Here is a 17,168-nt window from a genome sequence, read left to right on the forward strand (position 1 = left end):
GTGCCAGATGAGAATGAACTTTTAGTTGAGTGGGTTTCCTACAACATACTTGAGAGGAGAGGAAGGCAAAGTCCCACTTCCGGACCCTGAGGAGAAATCCATTGTCTGCTCATCATCTGTTCCCGGGGTCCCAAGATCAAAGACTACAATTGTATGAAGGAGCAACTCACAGATGCATGGGTGTTCTTGTTCTGAGCAAAAAGTGTTATGAACTTGTAACCACAGAAAAAACCCTGGGTGAGGTTTGAAGGACTGATCACCTCCCAGAGCCCATCTTGGAGTTGGGGGGTGACCTCTGGTAAGCTTATTAGTATTCATGTAGGTTTTTTATTGTTTTAATATATAATGCTTTTACCCTTATGAATAAATGTGCTTTCTTAGAAAGGGCTGTGTGGTACCTTCTAAATGTGGGCAATTATGCTGCTTATTGCCTCTGAGGAGAAAGCAAAGCAGACCTGCTTAGGCAGTTTGACTTGCAGGGGAATGCACAGTTTCGCAGGGAATTGTGCTGCTTGGAAAAACTGTGATCAGGAGGGAGAGATGCAGGTCTCTGCCCAAGACAGGTGATGGCAGAGAAGCTGGAAGCCTAGAGTGGTTGCCCTTGCTGGACCACAGAGAGGAGTACAGGCGCAGTTGCTCTGAATTATGACAGCATGTTGCAGACTAAAGGACCAGGAGGCATGGCCTCCCTCCCCAGCTGTCCTCAACTGCCTCCTGGTCACCTCCATTGGTCAGGTTAATGCTAGATGACCTGGTATCCCCAAAGCTCATGAGGAAACCAGAAGCTGTTCAAATTGTCATTTGGGTTTGACTTTTTCATTTCTCCTTTGCAGTAAAATTGGATTGAGTGACTCCTGCAGGCACTTGCAGCAGGGTCCCAAATGACTTCTATCCCCTCCTGTTTCCTCCTAAGGCATTGCATCTCCATGGCAAGCAATGGGGTTTCCTCGCTAATTTAAGAGAAAGAAGAATGGGGTCTGCTTTAAAAAAAAAAAAAGGCTTCAGCTCCATCCCTGGTGTAACCCCACTGACCTCTCTGACTTCATTGACACCAGTAGAGTTGCACTGGGTCATATCCATCCCTGGTGTGTCTGCCTGGATCACAAATCGATATGTTCTTCTTAAGCTCAATCAGAATCAGTCCCACTGCCCTTCCTGTTGATTTTTTTCCCAGTGGTGGAAAGTGTAGGCCTCTAAAATCCTCCACTTACCCCGTTTGTTCCTCTCCCACCAAGGCTCCAGTTTGGGCCAACCCAACCTTCTGGCTCAGGGACAGCTCTGTGCTCCCCGGCTGCCGAGCGGCAAAGTCTGTTCCGAGAAGGGTCGCTTAACATGTTAGCGTACGTTAAACCAGGACGTAAACAAGTGGCATCCCGGAGCTAAGCCTCTTACACATGGTCTTTACCAGGTGCTTCATTGCATTAATGCCTTGGTTGAAGATGGGATTAAGAACTGTAGATTTGCTGTCAGTCTGGAACGGGAGGTGGCTCATTTCAATGAGCCTGGTGCTTGGAGGGGAGAGGAGGGGATAGCTGTGGCGGAGGGCAATTAATGCACTCAGGAGAAAGGGGGCTCTTAATAAAAGGGCGATGAGGTGGGAAAGACCTTAATTCACTGATTGTTTAGTTGGAATTTATAATTGTAATACAGTGTCCAGCCTGTCTCTCCTCTTACCCCAGCATCTTCTCTCTCTAGGAATGGTCTCTGTTAAGCAGGGAATACGTGGGAAATTAGAAAGGGTTTTTTAAAGTGCCATATGCCACTGTAATGAACCACAGCCGCATAAAGACCTGATGGTCCTCAGCAGTGATCAAAACTGGGACCCTTAAGCAGGGAAGATTCCTCTGTCAAGGGTGGGAGCCAGTTAGGAAGACTGGGCAGAGAAATCTTGTGTTTTGAATTTCGGTAATAAACCAGACTCCTTTCTTGTAATGGAAAAGCATTCACACCAAGTACATACACAAGAGAAGTGCCAAAAAGAGGACGGGGATTTGGAAATGGGGTCACCCTTTCTAGCCTACTCAGGGCTCCCCAGCCAGCAAGCCAGAATCTTTAGCCAGGTTCTTTGAATATTAACCAGATCCTGAACAAGTGATGTATGGTGTAGTGTGTTAACGTTGTATTGTAACCTTGCCCTAGTAAAAAGTTTCAGCAAAATAAACCAAACTCCTAAAAGGGGAGAGTGACTGAGAAAGCACCTGCTGTGTGAAGCTTTCTTAACTGGGGAAGAAGGTGAAATTGAGGCAGCAGCAGGGCCCCAAGCCAGGCTGGGTAAGTCCTGCTACCTGGAGATGTTAGCATCCTCAAACTGGAGTTGCAGACCTCTCCACATGCTGTCCTCTTGTGCCGTTCTCCTCTGGGATACAGGTGGGGGGTCCCACGCAGGCTGAAAACCAGCAGGCTTCTGAGCTGCTGCCTTTTTGTGTCACTCACCCTGCTGTGCTGCTCTACTGTCTCTTAAATCTTCATTACTGGTAAATGTAGTAGATCCTTCCACAAGGAAAAACTCATCTTTGAACATGGCCCATATGTACCCAGATATGATCTAATCTACCGCCGACTTCAATGGAATGCCCCTAGAGCAGAGCAGCACAGTCGGTAGAACGGAGATCTAGCTGTGAAGGGGTTAATGATGAGACTGCAGCTTGCTCACTTCTGACCTCTTCTCTTCCCCTCTCTCTTGCATCCTTCTATTCCATAAACAGGTCTCCACTTCCCTGTTGAAATATGATCCACTCATAAACCAGCCTGACGAATCTGGCATTGCAGCCAGCTACCTAATACCCATCCTGTTAACATAATACCCAGCACCTCCTCGCCAGGGTGAGTGCAAGTAACTTGAGTCAATCTGGACTTCAAATTCCATGATGCAGGGTGACAGGATGCAGTTACTGTAGAAATCTCAGTAGTACTCTGGCGGGGGCAGGGGCAGTCTAGCAGCTCGGTACACTGGGGAGGTGGACAAGATATCACCTGACAGTTCTATTGAATCCAAGTTCTGTGACTCAGACTACAAGAAAAGGTGAACTTGGGTCTCAGCTTGAGGTGCCTTACAGGGACCTGATTAATAGATTCATAGATTCTAGGACTGGAAGGGACCTCGAGAGGTCATCGAGTCCAGTCCCCTGCCCTCATGGCAGGACCAAATACTGTCTAGACCATCCCGGATAGACATTTATCTAACCTACTCTTAAATATCTCCAGAGATGGAGATTCCACAACCTCCCTAGGCAGTTTATTCCAGTGTTTAACCACCCTGACAGTTAGGAACTTTTTCCTAATGTCCAACCTAAACCTCCCTTGCTGCAGTTTAAGCGCATTGCTTCTTGTTCTATCCTTAGAGGCTAAGGTGAACAAGTTTTCTCCCTCCTCCTTATGACACCCTTTTAGATACCTGAGAACTGCTATCATGTCCACTCTCAGTCTTCTCTTTTCCAAACTAAACAAACCCAATTCTTTCAGCCTTCCTTCATAGGTCATGTTCTCAAGACCTTTAATCATTCTTGTTGCTCTTCTCTAGACCCTCTCCAATTTCTCCACATCTTTCTTGAAATGCGGTGCCCAGAACTGGACACAATACTCCAGTTGAGGCCTAACCAGCGCAGAGTAGAGCGGAAGAATGACTTCTCATGTCTTGCTCACAACACACCTGTTAATGCATCCCAGAATCATGTTTGCTTTTTTTGCAACAGCATCACACTGTTGACTCATATTTAACTTGTGGTCCACTATAACCCCTAGATCCCTTTCTGCCGTACTCCTTCCTAGACAGTCTCTTCCCATTCTGTATGTGTGAAACTGATTGTTCCTTCCTAAGTGGATCACTTTGCATTTGTCTTTGTTAAACTTCATCCTGTTTACCCCAGACCATTTCTCCAATTTGTCCAGATCATTTTGAATTATGACCCTATCCTCCAAAGCAGTTGCAATCCCTCCCAATTTGGTATCATCTGCAAACTTAATAAGCGTACTTTCTATGCCAATATCTAAGTTGTTGATGAAGATATTGAACAGAGCCAGTCCCAAAACAGACCCCTGCAGAACCCCACTTGTTATACCTTTCCAGCAGGATTGGGAACCATTAATAACTACTCTCTGAGTACGGTTATCCAGCCAGTTATGCACCCACCTTATAGTAGCCCCATCTAAGTTGTATTTGCCTAGTTTATCGATAAGAATATCATGCGAGACCATATCAAATGCCTTACTAAAATCTAGGTATACCACATCCACCGCTTCTCCCTTATCCACAAGACTTGTTATCCTATCAAAGAAAGCTATCAGATTGGTTTGACATGATTTGTTCTTTACAAATCCATGCTGGCTATTCCCTAGCACCTTACCACCTTTCAAGTGTTTGCATATGATTTCCTTAATTACTTGCGCCATTATCTTCCCTGGCACAGAAGTTAAACTAACTGGTCTGTAGTTTCCTGGGTCGTTTTTATTTCCCTTTTTATAGATGGGCACTGTATTTGCCCTTTTCCAGTCTTCTGGAATCTCTCCTGTCTCCCATGATTTTCCAAAGATAATAGCTAAAGGCTCAGATACCTCCTCGAGTATTCTAGGATGCATTTAATCAGGCCCTGGTGATTTGCAGACATCTAACTTTTCTAAATGATTTTTAACTTGTTCTTTTTTTATTTTATCTTCTAAACCTACCCCCTTCCCATTAGCATTCACTATGTTAGTCATTCCTTCAGACTTCTCGGTGAAGACCGAAACAAAGAAGTCATTAAGCATCTCTGCCATTTCCAAGTTTCCTGTTACTGTATCTCCCTCCTCACTGAGCAGTGGGCCTACCCTGTCCTTGGTCTTCCTCTTGCTTCTAATGTATTGATAAAAAGTCTTCTTGTTTCCCCTTATTCACGTAGCCAGTTTGAGTTCATTTTATGCCTTTGCCTTTCTAATCTTGCCCCTGCATTCCTGTGCTGCTTGTCTATATTCATCCTTTGTAATCTGTCCTAGTTTCCATTTTTTATATGACTCCTTTTTATTTTTTAGATCATGCAAGATCTCGTGGTTAAGCCAAGGAGGTCTTTTGCCACATTTCCTATCTTTCCTACTCAGCGGAATAGCTTGCTTTTGGGCCCTTAATAGTATCCCTTTGAAAAACTGCCAACTCTCCTCAGTTGTTTTTCCCCTCAGTTTTGATTCCCATGGGACCTTACCTATCAGCTCTGAGCTTACCAAAATCCGCCTTCCTGAAATCCATTGTCTCTATTTTGCTGTACTCCCTTCTACCCTTCCTTAGAATTGTGAACTCTATGATTTCATGATCACTTTCACCCAAGCCGCCTTCTACTTTCAAATTCTCAACGAGTTCCTCCCTATTTGTTAAAATCAAGTCTAGATGTTCAGAAAGTGCTGGACACCTGCCCTCTAAAAAATCAGACTCCTTTGAAGTGCTTCAGGTGGGGAACTTAAAATCAATAGTTGTTTTTGAAGATCTAGGTCCTGATGTACACTAACTAGAGAGGCTGAACCATCACTCCAGATCCCTGAACTCTGGAGGTGTCTGAATCCCGATTGGGATCTGGATTCTGCAAATATCTTTATAATGGGCAAAATCAGTGCCTGCCAGATCTAAAAACCCCTGAACTTAGGGGCAGTCCAAGGCCAGATCTGAATTTTGCTCATCTGTAAAGTAACTGGTAGAACAGAGTTCTTTGCAGGATTTTAGGGACATTTAGGTTTTAATCCATGCCAGGTTCTTGCTGGGCCAGACATGTAGTAGGACCCTGGGCTTAGCGTGCAGGGAGGTGGTGCTGGTGGGGAGTGGAAATGTTAAATCGATTAGCACTGAGCCTGAGGACTCCTGCCTCTGCTTCCATCTCACTGACTCACTGCTGGAGAGAAGCAGCTCAGGTTTCAGTTCTAGGCTGCCCTGTAAACAGGAGCCTGCTGGGAGGTGCAGGATCAGTTCTCTCTCAGCTTTGATCTCGGTGGTGAGACAGGAGGCTGCAATCCATCAGCTTCCCTGAGGGCTCGCTCACCCTGAGTGCTCTCTATTCAGAGGATAGCAGGCAGGCTGACTCAGGTGGGAGGTTTAACCCTTAGGGAACTTGCTAATTCCCAGGTGCTCTAACAGTTTAAGAAAAGATCAGTTGCAGGTTTCAAGGGAGGCTGATGTGCCAGGAGGGTTTCCAGCTGTCAGAGAATAGTGCTCTTGCTTGCTACTTGGCCAGTTCCAGCCCTGTGCAAGGAATCTGCCTGCTTTCCTGCTGCGTGTCTTCGTAGTCCAGTGTCCCATCTCTGACAGTGCCCAATGCCTTACGCTTCGGGGTAGGCCAGTCCTCCCCTCCACACCCATAGTGCATCTGTGCAGGTGCAATTCCTACAGTTCTCAATGGGGCTACTGTATGGAATGCAAATGCCAAGCGTTTCAATGGAAGCGGAAGCCCGAGAGCCTGGTGAGGTGCGCTAGTCCTCCCCCGCCTAGTGCCCTCAATCCCATGGTCATTCTTGCCATTAACCAGCCTCTGGCTAGTGAGGCAGTGGCTGCTGCATATCTTCAGACAGGAGGATGACGACAGGGCACTTGGAAAGGCTGGTGCCAGACTGCAGCCAGGGAGAGGTTTTCTCTGCCTGGGCATTAGCTCACTGCTCTTGCAGCCACCTTGGATGACAGGGCATAACCTCTTTGCTAGCCAAAGAGCGGTGGTGGAGAGCTTCAGGTGGCAACTGTCTCCTTTGGCCCTTGGAACTCTTGAGACTATCGATCCCGTTTCAGGGGTTTTAGAGCATGTTTGCTAGTGAAGAGGCACTTGCCCAGTAACATGGATTTATGCCATATGCCCTTCAGAGCTCGGATTGAACCTAAGAGCCCCAGGTGGCCCAAGTGACAATAGATCCCGGTGCCCCGTATGGGGCCAGAGGTGGGAGAGGCCCCATGGGAGCCCAGTTAACAGCACCCTGGAGGAGCTTGACAGGCTCCGGTTTCACCTTGAAGGAAAGCATCAGGAGAAAGTCACCAGCTCCCTGTCACAGTGGGGGTGGGGAGCACTGAGCCATCACAGGCATATAAAGGAGCCTTAGGGAGAGCTGGGGGCTGATTTTAATATAAAGCTACTGATGTGGGAGAGTCATGTAAATCAACCACCAGCTGGGTAGGAATTTGTCTGTGACACGTTTGTGGTCACCTTTAGGGGTGAAAGGATCAACTTGCTTCCTGCTTTGGGACTATGGGGGTTGAGACCGATGAGTTGCTCTGGCAGCATGGAGAGGTTTACCTGCTATGGAATATCCAAGCGACTCTTGCTGACAACACACTCTCCCCACCCCCGCTCTCACCCCCCAACTGAGCTCCAGACACTGCAGCAGTAAGCGGCGGTTTGGGGACGGGTGTCATTCGGAGGCTCCTCTCACGGACGCGCATTGTAAGGCATCCAGACGGCTGCCTCCCACCGTGCTTAATGAAGCATCCACTTTGGCAGCCAGGCAAGAACACGGGCTTGGGGATGTCGGACAATCGCTTATTTATTTATGAAGAATAACCACAGCCCAGGGAGGTGGGAGGGCCGGTGTTTTCTGGCTGCAGCAAGACCGCTTTCTGGCTCCCAGCGTGCACTGCGCTAGGCGTGGGGGAAAGGGGACTTATTCAGCAGGGCGGCCTAGTACTCAGCAGCATTGTTATTGGCAGCTACTTGATAAGGATGGTGGGTCTCCATTGGCATCAGGGATGAGTGTGGCTGGAGCATGTGGCCTGTCAATTGTCAGTAGCTGATCTTGCTGTTACTGTGTCAGTCCAGGACATCTTATAGGTCCTTGCTGGGCTTCCAAGAGGAGCCACTGACTGGTCTGATTTTCCTGCTGTGAGGCCTAGTGCTCCCTCGCCCTGATATTCCACAAGCTGCTGGATTCCCCTCAAAACCCCACACATGCTGGCCTTCCAGAACAGCACCATGCTGCAGTTAGTGAGCCTTTGGCTGGGGATGTGTGGATTTAGCTCAGTGCCTGTTTCTGTCCTTTATTCCCTACGGCTAAACAGCTTCTTCAATAACCTGGTGGTTTGGAAACCCAGGAACCATCTGTGAGGTGATTTTATGCTGTGAGATGCTTTCCTGACCCAGAGTCTGCTCTCAGTGACATCCGAGTCAATCCACATTTCAGTGGCGTTACCTGTGTGTAACTGAGAGCAGGATCAGGCTTATCATTCTGTCATTCCTTTCCCCCTTAATCTCTACCATTTCCACCTTAGTCTGGTAGTGGCTAAATGGCGGTACAGTCTGGTATCTGTTTGAGGGCCCCTGTATTAAATGAATTGCAGGATCTCAGCTTAGTTCCTAGAGCATGCAAACCCACCTCATGAACACTGCCAACAGAACTGGCACTGATTGGCCCCTGGGTTGGCAGGCTCAGTGGAGAGGCCTGGTACAGAAGGGGCTGTGAAGTCTGAACTCCCCTGTCATCCCTAAAAGGGTTCCTCCAGGCCTGGTGGTGAATGCATGGGAAGCTTGCACTGCTGTTGCCCAAGCTGCATCTGCCAATCATACTCTTCTCGCTAACATATGAACTTAACTCTATTAAACAAACCCATTTCCCTCTTTGGTGGCAAACACCAGGGCACTCTCATAGGGCCTCCAACCTCTGTCATCTGTGTCCCTAAGTAGATAGACCCTGGGCTTGTTCCCTCCTCTCTGCTTTCATCCCCCAGTCTTTCAGCGTTCATGATCATTTGTGATAGACTCCTAACATGAAGCATCTTGGATTTGTTTTAGACTACAGTTTTCCAGTCACCTCTCATAAGGCCCTGCCCAAGGGAAACAGGACGCAGGTTAAAGACAACTGGGAAACCGCCCCCCTTCAGCCGTCATCGGATTCCGTGGAGCCTGACCCACATACGCCTTTCTCCGGTGCTCTGGAGGAAGAGGAAGGGCTGCTCCCCATAAACCATTCTAAGGGAGGGCAACAGAGCAGCCAGACTCAATGGCCAAAGGACATATCTTCAGAAGCAGCTGGCCAGGAGGACTCCTTGTTCTCCCTCCTGTTCTCCACAGCCTCCAGCAGACTGGGTGTTGTGACTGAGGCAGCTGTAGAAAGGCAAGAGGAGGACTCTGTTCCTGAGCACACTTCTTTGGGCTTTGACCTAGGGAGCAGCATGGGGCCAAGTCTGCTGCCTGTGTCCTCCATCCTGTCGGTCACCACTGCAGGATCCCAAGGTGTCGCAGAGCATGCCATCCGGGTGACTTCAGAAAATATTGGGGCTACAGTGGGAGTAGGAGTGGAGCTAGCAGGGACCGTGGCAACTGCAGAGTCCACACAGACCCTGGTGAGAGCTGGAGTGGAGACCACAGAGCTCCCAGTGAGAGGGGAGCTCATTGAGCCCACAGTACGAGAGGGTGGGGAGCAAGTGGGGCCCACAGTGCTAACTGGAATGGAGCAAACGGAGGAAGCTCCTGAGGTAATATCTCCTGGAGGCAGCCCCCAGGATCCCAAGATTGTTTCTGGTAGTGGTGATGGCCCCGCAAATGCCAGCTCCTCGGCGGCTTCCTTGGATGGGTCTGACGAGCCAGCTGCAACTCCTGCTCAGAATGGCACGAAGCTGGCTACTGAGACCATGGCAGCAGAGCGGAGCTTTGTGCCACAGACCGGGGACACCCACCTGGATGTGCTGTCAACAGGACTGCCCTGGAACTCAGCACAGGTAGCCCATTGTGCGGGGGAGGGGGACTCATTATGGAATATGTTTAGGTATTAACCCTTCTTCTCCCAGTGCTGTGTGGATATTAACTTATACTCACCTCTCCCTGCTTTCAAATGCCCCATCATCAGGCTGGTGGAAATAGTTGCTGGGACTTTTCCCATGACCTCACTAAAGGTTGTAGGGGATTGTTCCCTCTTTCATGGCACATTGTGGAGACATCTCAGATACTGAGTGTGTGTGGGGGGGTCAATGCACCAAGAAACCCTCCCACACAGTTTTGCTTCTACCCTGCTGTCTATGCATATCTAATGTAATCTTTGGGCAGAAAACAGCAGGGAAAGGGTTAATAGTTAGCTCCTTTCAAGTCCAGTTATATTTCTTCAGGTTGCATTATTGGAAATATAAGTGCATGAATGGCCCCAAACACCTCTGGGAGGTGCCTATATCACCAGTACCTGCATCGCTACCTGCGCTGCAACTGTTGGTGCCTGGACAGATGCAGGGCACGTGGAGCAGGGCAGCAGTACACTGATCTTTGTCAGCAGGTTAGTACAGGAGAATTGCAGGGAGGGACTTGCAGGACAGACATACAATAGAGTTGCAGGGAGGGTTCAGAGGAAGGATGGTCCAGTGGTTAGAGCACTAGCCTGGCCTGTGGGAGACCTGTTCAATAGCTGCTCTTCCACAAACATCCCATTTGATCGTGGTCAAGTCACTTAGTCTCTCTGTGACTCAGTTCCCCATCTTTAAAATGGAGACCATAGTGCTTCCCTGCCTCAAAGGGATGCCGTGAGGATAGGATTGTGAGGTACAAAGATATTATGGTAATAGAGGCCATATAAGTGCCAAGATAGATGGGGGTGGAGGTTACAAGGTAGCAGTACAGTAAAATTACAGGTGGTTGTGTGATTGCAGGGTACCTGTGCAGTAGCACCTGCTTTGAGATCTATTGAGGCTTCTCCTGTGTTGCAAAATTTTCTGTAAGGGGTAGATGGAGAAAGAGATCCAGAGCTTTTCACCACTAGGTCAGCCAATTTCAGTGCCACTCAAGCTGGTAGTGAGTGAGGTGACCAAGTCATTATCATCTGATGGCTGTGGAACTGGACTTTGTCTAGTTTTGAAACCATCTGCAGTTTCTAGGAGTTCAGCTGAGGAGAAAGGGCTCCATTTCAGCCTGCCTACAGAGCTGCTTCTTAAGGACCGTGAGGCTCTGGATGCAGTCTCTGTTGTGATAATATGCAGGCCACCTAAACAGCGGATCCAGCTACCAGAGTGTCTAGCTCCATTTGGACGATATAACGCAGTAAACAGGTGTCCCTATCACACAAATCAGTCTGGCCGTTAGCACTAATTGCCTGTCCCCTCCCCCATTCTTATTCTCAATAAGGAGCCAAGGACTGAATGCACCATTAGATAGCCTCAGGATAGCAAGGCTGATTGGCATGGCAGCCTGTAGGGAGCTTACCCGGCCACTGATCGGACTGTCCCTGCTCTGTGGATTAACAGAGTACATTACCGAAATCCACTAGCACTCAAATGAAAAAGAAGACATTTCTTTTCTATGCATGTATGTCACAGCCTGGAGAATGGGGCATGTCCTCCAGTATCCCGTCTTTGGAGAATCCCCTCCATATTGGAGAACATGCAGTTCCTCCAGAGCTTTCCCAAAAGTTCAAACCCCTGCTCAGCGTACAATACAACCCCTCACTTGCTCTGCTCAAGCTTCTTGTGCCTTCAGCAGGAAGCTGCATTCTCCTTCCAAACCCAGCTGTCTGTGTCTTGTCTTTTCAGGTGATCTGCAAGGACTGGAGTAACCTGGCAGGGAAAAACTACATCATTCTGAACATGTCTGATAACATCGACTGCGTAAGTCGGACACAAGAGACCTGAATAGAATGAGAGTAAATGGGAAATAGCTAGAATACTAACATGGGGCTGGCTCTGCTACACAGGGCAGCAAAATATTTGTTAGTGTGACCGATCCTAGGATTCATAGGACATTTTCTAGGGCAGGGGCGGGCAAACTTTTTGGCCTGAGGGCCACATCGCGTTTCCGAAATTGTATGGAGGGCTGGTTAGGGGAGGCTGTGCCTCCTCAAACAGCCAGGTGTGGCCCAGCCCCTGCCCCCTATCTGACCCCCCCTGCTTCTTGCCCCCTGATGCCCCCCCCAGGACTCCTGCCCCCTCCAACTCCCCCGTTCCCTGTCCCCTGACCGCCCCCCGGACCTCCCGCCCCTGACTGCCCCTCACTGCCCCATCCAACTCCTCCTCTCATTCCTGACTGCCCCCCCCGGGACCCCTGCCCCATCCAATCACCCCTTCTCCCTGACCACCCCTGCCCCTCACTGCCCCTCACTGCCCCATCCAACCCCTCCTCTCATTCCTGACTGCCCCCCCCCCCCGGGACCCCTGCCCCATCCAACCACTCCTTCTCCCTGACCATCCCTGCCCCTGACTGCCCCCGCCGCCCCATCCAACCCTCCCTCTTCTTCCTGACTACCCCCCCCCGGAATCCCTTCCCCCATTCAACCCCCCTGTTTCCTGCCCTCTGACCGCCCTGATCCCTATTCACACCCCCACCCCCTGGCCATCACCCCAAACTCCCCTGCCCTCTATCCAATCCCCCCACTCCCTGCCCCCTTACTGCACTGCCTGGAGCACTGGCGGCGCTACAGCCATGCCACCCAGAGCACCAGGACAGGCAGCTGTGCCGCCCGGCTGAAGCCAGCCATGCCACCGCGCAGCACAGAGCACTGGGTCAGGCCGCGGCTCTGCAGCTGCGCTGCCCATCAAGAGCTCACAGCCCCACCGCCCAGAGCATTGCATCAGCAGCACAGTGAGCTGAGGCTGCGGGGGAGGGGGAACAGCAGGGGAGAGGCCGGGGGCTAGCCTCCTGGGCCGAGAGCTCAGAGGCTGGGCAGGAGGGTCCCGCGGGCTGGATGTGGCCCGTGGGCCGTAGTTTGCCCACCTCTGTTCTAGGGCCAGCACAAATCCTAGCATCAGCACTGCTGTCAAGAAACTGCAGCTCTTGTGTGTTGCATGCATCTGTGTGTGCATTTTCCATCCTTTTCTTTTTCTGGGGATTAGCAGGCAAGATAGTGGAATCAAGATGATCCTAGGCTTAGGTATAAACCCAGTTTTTCATAGAATGTCTGTCCCAGATCTTCAAATGGGCTTTTAAAAAAGTGTCTGCAAGTTTTGCATGTGCAGCCTTCACTTGTCCCTCTTGTTTCTCAGTCAACATAACTAGAAATTTGTGTAGGGAGAGTGGGAACCTTGATTGAGGCCATCCTCCATGGGTTATGATACTTGATACATGTTCATCGCACTTTCCATTGGAGGATCTCAAAGCACTTTACTTTTCAGAAATTCACGGGACAGTTTAAAACTGAATTTTTTTAATTGATTGGTTTTTTTAATCCAATTTCCAATAGAGCGACCCCTTTAAGTACTAAGGAGTGCCTGAAATTAAAATACATATATTCCTTACATTTTATAGATTATTTTCTGCTATTTAGATGGGCCTCTTCAGTGAGGCAGTTTCTCTTTTGTTAACTGGCTAAACAAGAGAACAATGATATGTCAATTCAATAACATTTTGTGTATCATCAATATAAATTTGAAAATAGCTTTTTGCTGTATTTCAGTTTTAGTGATCTTGGATGTTCATTGTAACTAGATTTGGTATAATAGTTTCAGAGAGAAATGTGATGTTTTAAATTGACTGTGTTCCTTTAATTGAATCAAGTCTCTCAACAGGCCAGTGTTGTTGGTAAGCATTATCTCAGTTTTACAGCTGGGGAAACTAAGGCACAGAGCAGTGAAGTGACTTGCTTCAGGACACACAATGAGTCAGTGGCAGAGCTGGGAGTAGATCTCAGATTCGCAATCCTGTGCTTTTAGCCTCAAGCCCATCCATCCAGAAGGATAGAAATTGGGTTTATAATATATAGCCCTTGGTCTGCGTTTTCATTTTCCAGACTTTTTACAACTGCTAATCGTCACAACCCCCATGCGAAGAAGGTTAATATTATTCCCATTTTACAGATGGGGAAAGAGTTGGCAGCGAAAGTGTTTTGTCCAGTGTCGGATCTGGACTTAGACCACAGTAATTCCTGGGTAGAAGTCCAGTGCTCAAACTACTAGCTCATATTTCTCTTTCACACTCATACCTTCTAAACCAGTATGCCATACTGGGTTCTGTGCTGACAGTGCAGTCACTGTGGAAGCAAGCACAGCATCTGTTCTTAGTTTAGCAATAGCTCTAATACAGTCTGAGAGGTCAGAACCTATTTTACTGCAGGTAGGAACATGGCCTAAAGCACCAGGTTTGGGATCTTTAATTTCCACCTGGATGACCACCAGATGGGAAGGAGCCTTTTTTTTCCATCTCATCTGCAGGACTGTACCTGTAACACTGCATTCCCTAGTCATGCAATGAAGTGGCAAGATTGGGGTCTGATCCCAAGACCCAGACTTTTTTCCTCTCCTCACTTTTGGGGTATGATGTCTCTGCTCATGTTTCTCTGATGATTCTGCAAATAAAGACTCATTGTTTCCAGAGTAAACTGGTTCAGGCTGTCACTAAATCTTCCTTAAGTGCCTCTCCTTTTGTCCCCCTCGCCTCCCCCTTATCTTGTTTTCTTTCTAGTTTTGTTAACCAGAAGTGCTCTGCTAATCCAATACTCACCCATCAATCCCTGAAACCTGCAGTTAATTGATGAACCCAAAGCCCCTTGGGTATCTCTGGTAAAAGGGCCCATTCACCTTTGGAACCTCCCATGGGCCATTTATCAAACCCTTAAAGACCAGTTATCAAGGGGACAGGATCAGGTTGTCTTTTGTGATTTTTAAACTGATTTTTAAAATACATGATTACTTTAGAAATTTGAAACAATGTTTCTCTGATTAAATATTTTCTCCTCTTTGCGTATCTGTTTTTTTTATCATAGGTCCCTGCACCGGACTAAGCGTGCTGTTTTTGTTCTTGCGGGATTGCTCTTGAGCACTGATCTATGCACATTGATCTTTAAAAAAAAAAAAGAGAAAATGAGACCCCTGAAGGATTTGTTTTAGAAACAATAAATATAGAGAATGAATGATGATAACTTTCTAAAGGGGTATAAGAAATCTGTTCCTTTCAGTAAGCCTCCTGACGTTAGCATTGCCCCTTCAAACAGAGAACTGTTTGTCCTTCATACCATTTTAAGTGCTTCTGTCACAACTAACATTTACAGTTCAGAACATCAGCGCTTGAAAATAAGCTTGTGATGGCTCATTTCCTATCCACCTCGGTCATCATCCCTCTCTCCCCCATTTCATCTGAGTACTACACAAGTGCGTAATAGCTCTCATCTCTTCCTGTTGCCATTTGCAATCATTGAGTTTTAACCATTGGAAGGAGATGAAAAGTGAAAGCAAAAGTGCAGGGGACTGGAGGTGTAATCCTCGGCTATTCCCTTGCCAAACATAGATGCCGCCCTTGGGCAGGCAGGACTGGACTGTTTTTCTACTTGACTTCATGTTTCAAAACAAATATTCCCAATAAGTGGTTTATGCTGTCCTCAACCTTATTCAAAGGAACACCTGTCAACTTAAATATCTAACACAAATGTTTCCCTTCCCTGTGTTGTATTATTGTTTTATATGATTGAAACTGAAAGGATTTTTGTTGTTTAAGTCAAACTCCCTCCTCCCCCGCCATCACAGTTGATGCAGTTTGTTTACTGTCTGTTGAACTTCATTCAGGTTGGACAGTGGAAGTAGACAGGCTGGCTTCCCTTGAGTATATCAGTTTTGCTTTCTGGCTCCTGTACACTAGGCCCCTGCTGGGTTTTGTTTGGGTTTTCAATGCTGCAGGAGAGTGTGTTTGCATTTTTAAGCGATTTATTGATATATTTAAATTAGTTTAGAAAAAACATGCAGATATTTCTGTTTGTTTTAAGGGCCTGATGCTATGACGTGCTGAGCGTCAGTGGGCACCTCTCAGCATCTTGCAAGATTGGGCCCTAGGATTCTGTACCCGTTACCACAAACACACATTTACCAAGATCTCCATTGTAGACCCAAGTTGGCTTGGTCCCTTTATCCTTCTAATGGGTTCTAAGTGCCCAGTCCCTATTTGGGCAAAACTCTCATTGATGTCTGTGGGAGTTTTGCCTGAGTAAGGACTGCAGGATTGGACCTAACAATAATGCATGTCCATTCAGGGCCCTGCCTCCATTCACAGGCGATTTGAACCTGAAGTCTCTCTAGCACTGCGAGTTATCCTTTTGCTGGATTAAAACTATGTCATGGCCGCCGTCTTTTCAGCCAAGGAGAACTGCCTGGGGTGTCGGGGCCTCTTCTGTCTCATTTGCTTCCGTTACTTCAAATATTCTCTCCCCCGCTACTTGCGCCCCCCCGTTCTTCTCAGGCTGAGCGTGCTACCCCTCCCTTCAGCATCCCCAGGCCCCTGCTGAGCCATAGGTGGTGGTTGTGTCACAATGTGGAGAGCTGGCCACTAGGCCAGTGATGGCTGCATGGCCCCTGTGCGTGGTTTTGAGCAGGAGGCCCCTGCGGTAAAGTTGTGGAGCAGTTTCCCACCCGTGCCCTCTTCCCATGCCTCTCCTGACTGGCTGCATACGCTCCCTCAGCTGAAATCCATAATCCTCGCCTGATGAGACATGGCACTGATGGGCTCTTGTGATTCAGGCCTGAGTCCTAGGTGTCTTTTCCAATTAGGCCATTCACTGCTCAGGCCTGTGCCTGCCCTGAGCACTTGGGATTGCCATGGCAACCAGGAGCGCCAGCATTTATTAATCATCCGGGTGGCCTTTGGGTTGGCATGGCAACTGCAGACAAGAATAGAAACACAGGAGTGGGAAAGTGGCAGAGGAGCTGCCAGGCAATGGCACATGTCAGGCAGAGCCGGGCCCCCCTGACCCGGTGCCGGGTGCTGGGAGAATTGAGGCCTTCCCTTCAGATCTGGCACTTTTTCTTGGCTTCTGAAACAATTTTACTTTAGGCTAAGAAAACAGCTCTGCACATGGGAGTGATTCTGGGATCCCTGCCTGCTGCAGGGAGGGGCTCAGTTGAGACTGGAGGATGCTACAAAAAGAAACTCAAAGTGAGGGTACAGGTTAGGACAGAGGTGCTTCAGCACAACTATGTGGGCCAGGACTGGACTGAAAGGAGACGCTGTGATTCTTGATTGAAGAGCCACTGCAGATCTGGACGTGGAACAAGCACATAGATGGTTTGCATTGTGGTTACTGCCAGCTGCTTTCAGAAGTGCTAAATTGACTTAATTTACACATACATTTAAACCATCCCTCAAGCCTATACGGTTCCCTTCCCACCACACACAAAATAATCCCACCAACAGCCCCATTCAGCCCTGCTGTAAACAGGTATAACTCCATTGAAGTCAGTGGCATTGCACTCACTTACACCAAGTCTGCATTTGTCCCTGTTTTTCCACTCCACTGGTTCTACCTTGCCATGAAGTAGGGTAAGATGCTCTTCAATGTTCCTTGTTGCA

General features: G+C 48.3%; 1 protein-coding gene across 1 annotated transcript in view; it reads left to right on the forward strand.

Annotated features, from left to right (window-relative positions):
- The window catches only part of PODXL2 (podocalyxin like 2), a 42,437-nt gene that overhangs the window by 18,142 nt on the left and 7,127 nt on the right, over nt 1–17,168 (forward strand). The window contains exons 3-4 of the mRNA XM_024220649.2: nt 8,721–9,646; nt 11,438–11,512. Coding sequence (XP_024076417.1) covers nt 8,721–9,646; nt 11,438–11,512 — 1,001 coding nt within the window. The remainder of the gene's footprint in view (nt 1–8,720; nt 9,647–11,437; nt 11,513–17,168) is intronic.

Source organism: Terrapene carolina, unplaced genomic scaffold (assembly GCF_002925995.2).
Source record: "Terrapene carolina triunguis isolate 2854851 unplaced genomic scaffold, T_m_triunguis-2.0 Scaffold89, whole genome shotgun sequence".
Lineage (NCBI taxonomy): Eukaryota > Metazoa > Chordata > Testudines > Emydidae > Terrapene > Terrapene triunguis.